This window comes from Mus pahari, chromosome 4, assembly GCF_900095145.1.
Source record: "Mus pahari chromosome 4, PAHARI_EIJ_v1.1, whole genome shotgun sequence".
Lineage (NCBI taxonomy): Eukaryota > Metazoa > Chordata > Mammalia > Rodentia > Muridae > Mus > Mus pahari.
In genome coordinates, this window is record NC_034593.1 from 138,667,064 (window position 1) to 138,677,907 (window position 10,844).

Sequence of the window (10,844 nt, forward strand, 5' to 3'; positions counted from 1 at the left end):
GGCGAGGNTGTGTAGAAAGAGGAACACTCCTCCATTGCTGGTGGGATTGCAAGCTTGTGCATCCACTCTGGAAATCAGTCTGGCGGTTCCTCAGAAAACTGGACATAGTACTACTGGCAGATTCAGCCATACCTCTTCTAGGTATATACCCAGAAGATGTCACTTTTTTTAACCATAGTTTTTCTCCTTGGTCCTTTAATCTCCCATCGGGTTAAAACTGAGCAGCACCATGTGACAAAGACCCTGGGTCCTGTTGCCAATCCTGGCCTCTTTTCCTTTCAGGACAGAAACCAGGGAATAGATAGGCAATAGGGGTCCTTTGAGATGTGCTCTCTGCTGGAAGGAGTTCCCAATGGGTATGTGAAATCTGAGCAAACAAGCTTTGAGGACACTCTGGTGACTGCTCCTGGAGCAATATGAAGCTACAGTCCCATCTGTAATCTGACAGGGAGCTTGTGGCCACAGTCTGAAGCTGGAGTCCAGGCTGTTTGGGTGAAGGGGCCTGGCTGCCGGACGTGGCCTGCAGAGTCTGGGCCGTGTACACATTCACACAAAAGAGGCCGGAAAGTGACAGGAGGAAGCTGTGCGTCACAGGGGACGGAGCGGGACCCTGCTGTGCCTGCCCAGCTCCAGGACAGACCTGCACTCTAGCCTGGAGCGCTCTGCCGCCAGCTCCGCGGCTTCCAATGAGACTCCTCCCGCTTCTAGGTGAGTTGGGCTGGGCTGGGAGGCTGCACCGCGCCCACCTGCAGGGAACCAGGGAAAGCGATTTCTCACTAGCTGGGGTTCAAGTGTCAAGTGTGTCTGGCAAGGTCTCCAAGGAAAACAGATGCAGGCTCTCACAGGATGTTTTTCTGCTCGGTCTTTCCACTCTCGACCTTGTAACCCACAACTCAAGACTATTACCTTTTTTCTTCCTGGAGAAATCCTGAAAGTCCCCGAACTCTCAGTTTTGACCTTTCTAGTGACCAGCCCCAAGAAACCTGGGAATCTAAGCTGCAAATGCTTGAGAGAAGCTTCCTGACATTTTTAAGGCTACTGCCTGCCTGGACTTTGGGTTCATTTAAAAACCTGATTTTGGTGATGCACAGGGACAGATAATAAATCACTTCTCTGAAGGCAAATTAATTCAGGTTTAGGAAGTACATATAGTTTTATGTAGGGCTGGGATTTAGAATTGACTGTGTAGGAATCTCTTGGTACCAGATAAGGACACTTTATCTAAGAGAACTGTTTTCTGAACAATGGCTCTGTGATCCATCCCTGTTTCCTACCAAGCTCACACTTAAGTGGGCCTGGAACAAGACAGTAAAAAGAAGCACTCTATGACTTTGCCTATCAGTTCCTAACAGTCCCCAGAACACAGTTTTGTACTGAGATCAATCTTACCACACCATGTCGAATTGTTTAATTTCTCCAATGCAAGATACTGTAAGAGACATTTTTTGTCGTAAAAAAAAAAAGAGCAGAATGACAATTGCCAGAACAGCGGGAGAATGGAAGGGACCCCTATTCTGGAGAGAAAAGTGACTCCCAGAGCCAGAGAGAAGGGAGCTGCTTTGCTGTGGGGCAACACCTTCTGAGGTAGCCAGTTTACCTCAATGAAGAGGGATACAGAGTTTCCAGTACATGATGAGCTCATGGTTTTTATTATAAATCTGGATTCTCCAGCATGTTTTAGTTTTACTAAAATTTACACAATATATTCTTTAATTTGTAGGCTTAGTCATTTCTCTGTTGTGATTTAGCTGGGTGAGTCACTGGGGAACTTTTATAATTTACCTCTCTAGAGGCCAAGAAATAAGAGCATTTGGTGGGTATTGGTCTGTAGCACAAGGGTGGGACAGATGTCTGCTGTCTTTGACAAGGTCTTGATTTTCCTTAGTGGGTTTCTCCACTTTGCTGAATTGTTCCTACACACAAAACTGCAGCAAGACAACGTGTCTCCCAAATGCCAAGTGTGAAGTGCACAATGGTGTGGAAGCCTGCTTCTGCAGTCCAGGGTACTCTGGGAATGGTGTCACGATTTGTGAAGGTAAGTAGTCTTGATCTCTTTTGATCTGCTTGTGAGACTCAGTCCCGAGGTGACTCCTTTCTGCTCTCCAGAAATGAACTTGCTTCACCTTCACTCATAGGTTCACCTGAATGAAAAGAAGGTTAGTCAATCCGTCACTAAGAATGAACTTCTCATGCCAAAATGTATTTTGAGTATTGATAACGATTACTCCATCTTATTTTTTTGTTTGTTTGTTTGTTTTGAAATTTAAAGATTTCTCTGGCACTAAGCCAAAGTCCAGGGACAAAAAAGAGAGCTAATAGCCTGAAAGCCCATCAAGGCCAGCCTCTATTGGCTTCTTAGATGCTTTCTCTGGTCGTTAACTGCCTAATTTCAAGTTTAATGTTAAGGGTAGGAAATAGAGTTGTGTTGTGGTGGTGCATACTTGAAATCAGAGTGCTTTGTAGAAGGAGAGACAGAAAGAAAGACTACAGATGTTCTGGTAGCCTGGGCAACGTAGATCCTCTCAGAAAGAAAGACAAAAGTAGAGAGAGGTTTAGAGAGGGAATAATAGAATAGAGATGAGACAGAAAGGAGGACAAAGAGGGGTAACAGTGTGGAGGGAAGGAAAGGAGGAAGGAAAAAGGAAAGAAGGGAATTGAAAAATTCTTTTTCTCTATGAGTTAATTCTGCCCATAGAATATCAAGGTGGAGGCCAGATGGGAGGAGTCTTTGTAAGGTACAGTTCAAAGAATTGACAAGACAGGATGAGCTCCACCCAACAGTTAAATTGGGGTGGGTTCCATCCTGCAATCATGTCAGCCAGTGTTTCTCCCTGCCATCAAGACTCTTCCTCTTTCCTGTTCCTCATCACCCTCAAAAGAGGCTACTTTTAAGTAGGTCATTAGTGAAACATTCTATACAGAGAGATGGAGAAGAAAGGAAAATGTTGCAAGTCATATAAATTAGTTTCAAATATAATTAAATCTAAGTTCACATTAGAGCTATGTGGTGTTACATGCCTAAATGTATTTAAGATCACATAGACATTTTCTAATTAAGCTAGGATATTGTGCTTTGTTAATATTGCATGTTGTTGCTTATAGCATAAACAAGTTGCATCTCGTGATTCAACTTGATAGGCCCTTAAAAAGATTAAATATGCCATATATACTAAAATCCAAACCTCATCGTAATTAGTTTAATGCTTTAAAAATGTACAGCAAAGATGCAGTTTGCTTAATGGTGCATTAGATCAGCCGTTTCTGTTCTTACATCCAGCCAGAATTTGTAATATACTATTCTACAAGTACTACAAAATACTTTCCATAAATAATCATGGTTTTTTAGTGTCTGTTTAATTGAATAGCATTAAGGCAAGCTGATAGCTGAATGACCTTCAAAATATTGCTTCCAGTATATCAGCATGCTTTCCCACTAATCATTGCAAATTGTTCGGTAGCACTTAGGAACACCATTGCTTTTCTGTGATTTAGATACTTTTACTGTTATGATTATCATCATTAATGTCAATAAATTTTCAGTTTTGGCCTTTGACAACCAACTAGCTGATAATCATGACTTTCATTACTTCTTTGAAAAATACATGTTTTGATAAACAGTGTAGTCTCTGTACCCACTCTCTACAAAAAAATTAAAAATACTTTAATACATTCTCTTGGGAGAAAAATAAAATGCTGAAGGTCTTGTGACTTGAAATTTCTGAACACAATTGGTAATGGGAATTATTTGCCTTTTTAAAAAATGATTTAAACGTAAAGGTCCTTTCTATTCAATGAATGTTCTGTATTCTCTTAATTTAGGAGTTATTATCTGAGTCCATAATGCCTTCTAAAACTGCTACAGACTGATTTTCTTCTTTTCAATACCTTTTTCAGTAGGTATGCTAGTATGTTCTCTCGAATTAAACTTAAAATATTACATTTTCAATTACTGAAAAGCACAGATTATATATTGACTATGAAGATCTTTTGATGAATTTTTCATCTCTCAATAGATATCTTATATTTCCTATGTATCCTTGCACAATTGTCACCGTGTCAGTAAGAAATATCTGAAATCTGCTATACAGAGGCCAAATGAATTCAAAATAGAAGATTTTATTTCTTTCCAGTATCATAGCAATCACATGATATGATCAATACAGAATTTGATTTTTTTTTGAAATACCAGACACATTTTGGTGATGATGTAGTTTCACTAATTTTACAACAAGAGTTGGTTTTAAGCACGTCACACAGAACAGAGCTTACATGGTTCCAAGCAAACAAGATTTAGCAGTAATGAATTAATCTTAACTAATCACTTTAATACTGAACAGATCTTTCCATTTAGCACCTTTATCATCAATATGCTTATAGATGTCATTACTGAGATTGATAATAATTATTGCACATGGATTCCAAAGCAGGAGTCAGTATAGAGCCTCCCCTGTTGATGGCCTCTTTATCTTTGAAGAACAATCCAAGGGATAGAAGCAAGTAGTGGTGGAAAAAGTTGTTAGTTGTTTTATCGAGTAGTCCTATTTGACAGCTCAACATCTTCTTTAATTATATATATATAATATATTATATATAATATATATTTATATATATAACTATATATATAAATATAATTAAATATGTATATGTATGTATATTATAAATATGTATATTATATGTATATGTGTGTGTTGTGCTGATATATAGATATATAGATATATATCAGAAATATCAAATTACTATTAGAGATATATATTACTCATATATATATATATATATATAGTTAGTTAGTTAGTTAGTTAGTTAGATATTAACATCAGAATGCAGCTAGAAACTTTTCTTGTATAAGAAAGTAGCAGTTGTAGCTTCTTCTCTAGGTTCTGTGGCTTTATTAGTCATGAGTAGTTGGCTAGGAGTATTCCATTGCCCTGAACTGAATATACAAACAAAAAATTGTTTCTGACATAGAAAGCATGTGATGGGGCAGTTAAAGGTCTGTGTTAATGCTTGTGAAGTGGTGCTGTGAAGAGTAGCAACACAAGTAAATCAGTGGAATGCAGAAGTATAGCAAATTGAAATGACATTGAAGCTGAGAATAGAAACGAATTAGGTTTCTCAAGATGGTCAAAGTAGTGATGAGAAAGTTGGCAAATGCACAGTGACCAGCAAAGAGCCTGAGCAATTTCCACAATGTAAATCTCTTTTACTTTGGAATAAACTAAGCTATAAAAAACAGTAAACAAGACCTGGAAGTTGAACATATCAAAAATGTATCAAATTCCCCAAGTATTTCATGCATGGTGGCAGAACACATTACCTGTAGAGCCAGGCATGATATTGATGAAATGGACATGATTCTGTTACCAAAAACGGAGACATTACAAAGTCTTGATGTAACTGAGTTACACAATAATCTTTTCCTATTAAAAAGATTATTAATCTATACAGTAGAGTAAGCAAATGTGCAACAACCTACCAAGGACTGTTGTAAAAACTACGTATTTGTACAACATACCATAGGTTGTACACAACATAAATAAAACCTTCACTTTTAAAGTCAAGTTTCATAAACATAAAAGCAGGTATGCTTTTGATCTCTGCATTCCCCTTTAACTGAGCATACTAGCATTGGTTAAGCTCCATGCCATAGTCTTTTTCACATGAGAAAAAAACAGAGCCATGAAATCATGAACTCCATATTCCCTAAGAATAGCTGGTAGTGTCAATACTCAGACCCTGGGACCATGAATTTCTAGTAATGACGAATGCTAACATATTCTTAGTCAACAGACACAATTAGGGTAGCACAGTATTTAGAGATGCATCTATAAAGTTATACTTTGAACAAACATAAGCTACTTTAATAGACATAGTATGATAATGATCATAGTTTATTTGAATATTTATGTGTCCAGATATTTGAGAGTTTTCTTAAGAAAGAAAGATGTATGTGTACAAATTTTAGTATACAATAAAGGACTCATAGATTGTTGAATCACTTCATCCTAAAACAAGATTCCTTTGTTTTGCTATCTATACTGTTATTAATTGTACAATCCATCAGACTTTTGGTTATGCTTCAACACGCAACTCTTACAGATATAGTAAAGAAGAGAATATTCACCCTTGAAGTAAGGAAGAAAGTGGGAAAGGCAAGTAAAGGGGGAAGGCTGAGGTGCATAGAGGTTCTCTGTACATGTGTGAACCACACAGTTGGTACAGTACAGAGCTGGCGTAGGTGTGAGAATGGGTGTGAGAGACTGGCTCCCTCCTGGCAGGAACCTACATTAAGTAGAGCAATGTTTGGGGTTTGAGCAGAATGTGAGTGAGACAAACAATTGTCCCAGGTGGGGACAGGAAGTGTCAGGAAGGATGCAATGGGGACAGTTTGTGCACATGTATAAACATCTTTTCATGGCTTGGAACATGTCTAGCATGAATCAACCCAGAAAAAACAATGAGGTCCTGCCTCTAGCTGAGAAACCAACACACTTCATAAAACAGTGATCATGGCCAACAAGATGGCTTGACCAGTTCAGTAACTCAAGCTCAGTGACACATCCTCATCCGCAGGATCCGTGTGGCAGGAGTAGAGGACATACAGCCTCTGCAAGTTCTCCTCTGACATTCTCCCCAGCTGGTCATGCTTGCTCTGACACACACACAGACAGGCATGAAAAGCAGGGAGGTAAAACTCAGGAGAGTCAAAAGCCCTTCTCATCATTCTCTAAGGAGCACAATGACATGGATAGACCAGTCCTGAAAGAATGCTTTCACAAGGGACAGGGCAGTATGACAGCAGCAAAAGAACCAGACAGTGTTAAATGAGTTTTTTTAAAGATCGAGAATAAATGATCTATGATACAGACTGTGGAAGGAGTATTCCTTCAAAGATACAAGTTTGATTTCAACTGGAATAAAATAAAAGTAATGAGGACAACTGACTTGCTTGCATAATGAGAAAGATGTGCATCAACATGAGTGGGTAGCAAGACATTAGATAGGTGCAGAATGCAAAATGTGCATGTGGATGTGTGGTGCATCTTAGCACATGCCAGTTAAAAATCTGACTATGATGCCTAAACTATATTTCACAAATATAACCAAAGTTTTGAACATTTAATGAAGTTATTATGTAACAGAAGTATGCTGCTCATCTTGGCACCACAGCTCTGTAATTTCCTGTTTGGCTCTCTAGATTGACTCCTGGGTTGTGCATACCTAGTACGAAGTCTCTATCTCTCATTTTGCCCAAAAATAAATTCAAAATGAATTTTTGTGTAGGACATGAAGCATTAAAGCTATGGAATAAAAATACAGATAAAACAGTTTAAGGCATGAGCATAAGCAACAACTTTCTGAAGGGCTCCAGTGACACAAGAGTAAACCCAAGAATGGTGGGCAGGGGGAGGGGGGCAAGGAGAGAGGATCCCATGAACTAGAAGCCACCTGCATAGCAATGGGGCAATCATCACAGCAACACAGCAAGAGGCATCTTCATCAGCTACATGGTCAAACAGCGGAGGGTATGTAGAAAATATAAAAAAACTGTAAAATTAATCAGCAAAAATAAACTAATAAAAGGGATAAAACTGAATGGGTAGTTTTAAGAAAGAAAAGACAAAAAAAAAAAAAACCTACCAAACTTAAAAACAAAATTCTTCAACACTCTTAGCTGTCAGAAAATGCAAATTAAAACTGTGTCTCCAAAGCTGGTTGCATCTGACTAACTGCAGTTCTCAAACACCCTTAAAGTTGCTTAGATACATAATGGTGGTCCCTATATATGCAGATCGGGCAGCTTGACAACAGGTCACTCCAAAGCACCACAGCTTCTAAATCCAAATTTATTATTATTTTTAAATCTTAGGGCTTCAAATAGGTATTATTTTAATGTGTTACGCCAAGTTCTCAGCAGGAGCTATCAACTCTCTCTGTGCTCATTTAGAAGTTTTGTCTTGTGTTGACTGCTTGGGTGTGGTGCTGAAAGAGGTTTCTTTCCTCTTTTCTCTTATCCTCCCATCTTCTCGGTTTTTCAGTTTCCTATCCTGCTGTTCTATTTTCCTTCTTTCATTTTTTAAAAAGATATATATATATATTTTTTATGTCTATGACTGCCTACCCCTTGGAGTACCTGAGAGAGCTAGAAGAGGGTGTCTGAGTCACTGGGGCTACAGCTACAGTCTCTGAGTGACTCCTGGCAACTGAGCTCACCCCCCTCTGTGGGAGCAACAAATACTTCTGACCACTGAACCGGTCTCCAGTCACAGCACACATGTGGTACACAGGCAAATATTCATACTTTTCCCCTCTTTTATTGAAAATATTTTCACACACACACACACACACACATATATATATATATATATATATATATATATATGAGACATCTGGTATAGACCTGCGCAGGCCCTGTGAATCCTGCCCCTGTCTCTGTAAGTTTATATGTGATTTCATCATATTGATTTAGAAGGTCTTGTTCCCTTGTGGTCTTCCATTCCCTCTGGCTCTTACATTCATTCTTTCTGCTTCCCATTCTTGCATGGATCACTGAGTCCTGAGTGGAAGGATTTGATGGAGGCTCCAAGGTCTCTTGATATGCCCTGGGCTATCTAGTCTCAGGTTCTTGGTCACCTAAGCAGTGTGGTGCATTCGTTCCTTCTCATGAAGTAGGTCTTATCTCAAACCAGACATTGGCTGGTTACTCCCACGAGATTGGTGCCACCATTGCCCGAGAGTATCTTGTAGGTAGGGCATCACTGTTGACCAAATGGACTTTTATTTACATCTTGGGGATGAATAAGAAACTAAGGGTTGAGGTTTACTAGTGATGTGTTTGTGTGTCAAGTTGACAAGGGGTCAATTGTACTGGCTAGTTTTGTGTCAACTTGACACAGGCTAGAGTTATCACAGAGAAAGGAGCTTCAGTTGGGGAAATACTTCCATGAGATCCAGCTGTAAGGCATTTTCTCAATTAGTGATCAAGNGAGAAAGGAGCTTCAGTTGGGGAAATACTTCCATGAGATCCAGCTGTAAGGCATTTTCTCAATTAGTGATCAAGGGGGGAGGTCCCCTTGTGGGTGGTGCCATCTCTGGGCTGGTAGTCTTGATTCTATAAGAGAGCAGGCTGAGCAAGCCAGGGGAAGCAAGCCAGTAAAGAACATCCCTCCATGGCCTCTGCATTTATGGGAATGACTCACAGTCTATAGTCCAACTAACTCAACAATTGGCAGCTCTGGGTGAGAAGTCCAAGAATTTAGTAGTTTCTCAGTCCCGAAAGGCTGAGTGTTTCAGCTGGTCTTCTGTCTAAGCTGGAATCCTGAAGAAGTAAGTTCCAACAGATGCACTGGCAAGTAAGTACAAGCAGGCAAAGAGGAATGAACTCTTTCTCCTTTCATTGTCCTTACACAGGCCTCCAGCAGAGGTATGGCCCAGATCAAAGGTGTGTGCCACAATGCCCAGACCTAAGCTTCTCTTCACATGGAACTTTCTCTATCCCAGGCTGGCTTTGAACTCAGAGAATCTGCTTATCTCTGTCTCCAGGATTAAAGGCATGTGCCACCTTGCCTGTCCTCAGCTTTTCATGTCCACTGCCTTCAGACCCACATAAAAGCCTGTATCTTCCAGCCTCAAGATCTGGATCACAGGTGTGCCCTCCGTTTCTACATGGTAGCTTGTTCCAGACACAGTCAAATTGACAACTGGGAACGGCCAACACCTTCTGTTTTTGAGAAATGGAGTCCTGGTCTTTGTCTTTTGAGAATCCCAATATTAAAATGACTTTTTTTTCCCCTTGCTTGATCTTATGCTATCAATCTGACGTTTTCACAGTTCTAAGAAGCATACAATCATTGGCATTTAGAAAAATGAGCCTTTTGTTTCTAATTTGCATGTAGCTTTGTGAGTTTTTCTTTACTAAAGAACTTTCATAGAATTCACACTCTTTTCTCATTTCCATAATCAGCCCTGTATAAATAGAACTTAGCATGGAGCATTGTTTATTTCTAAAAAACTATCAAAGATTATGTTTTATACTTTTACATTAATATATACACTGTGAAGGACTTCATTTTATTATAGTTAGTAAAATATTTTATTTTACTATCCAGTTACAAGTGTGACTTAAATGAAAGGAGTGATCGCAAGTATCAGAGAAACGAGACACTCTTTCTCTTTAAAACTTCAAATCATTTATGTGATTTTTGACACTCATAAAATATAAAACATAGAAATTCTATCTCCATTCACAAAAATATTTTTTAAAATAGGTTTTAGCAATTCCATAAGTACACCTACCTCTAAGAATGATTCTTCTCTATTCAGCATCAATATCATCAACAGGAAGGAATAAGTTTAAAAAATTCTAAATATCTCAGAAATTCCTTTCATGACTGTATGTAATCTGATTTTGTGTTTTTTGTTTTTTATCAAATATCCAATCCTTGGTCTGACTTTATATTTGAATTTAAGTATTTTCTAGTCAGCTTCATGACAGAAGACCAGTGAACATCACATATAATACACCATTGATATAAATTTCTCTAACATTTTAGCTGCCATTAAAAATGAATTAGAAGCATACTTGTCTTGAGTAAAAATAGTATTTTTCTGGAAATTAAATCATTAAGTAGGACTGGTGCAAGGCTTTGACTTGTTTCAGTATTTGGACTGTTCTCACTGACCACAGGTAGGGGAATTTATTTGAAAGCACAACAATTTCATTGTAGGTACAGTTACAGTGGGAATGATCCTAGGAGAGAGAGGGGGAGGGAGAAAGAGAGGGGGGAGAGAGAGAGAAAGAGAGAGAGAGAGAGAGAGAGAGAGAGAGAGAGAGAGAGAGAGAGAGA

General features: G+C 38.9%; 1 protein-coding gene across 2 annotated transcripts in view; it reads left to right on the forward strand.

Annotated features, from left to right (window-relative positions):
- The first annotated feature begins 589 nt into the window (after nt 1-589).
- The window catches only part of Adgrl4 (adhesion G protein-coupled receptor L4), a 99,440-nt gene continuing 89,185 nt past the window's right edge, over nt 590-10,844 (forward strand). Inside the window, exons 1-2 of one of the 2 annotated variants that reach the window (XM_029537833.1) lie at nt 590-708; nt 1,886-2,035. In XM_029537833.1, the coding sequence (XP_029393693.1) occupies nt 687-708; nt 1,886-2,035 (172 nt within the window). In that variant the 5' untranslated portion in view covers nt 590-686. The remainder of the gene's footprint in view (nt 709-1,885; nt 2,036-10,844) is intronic. The other variant, XM_021196452.2, reaches the window with a different exon arrangement.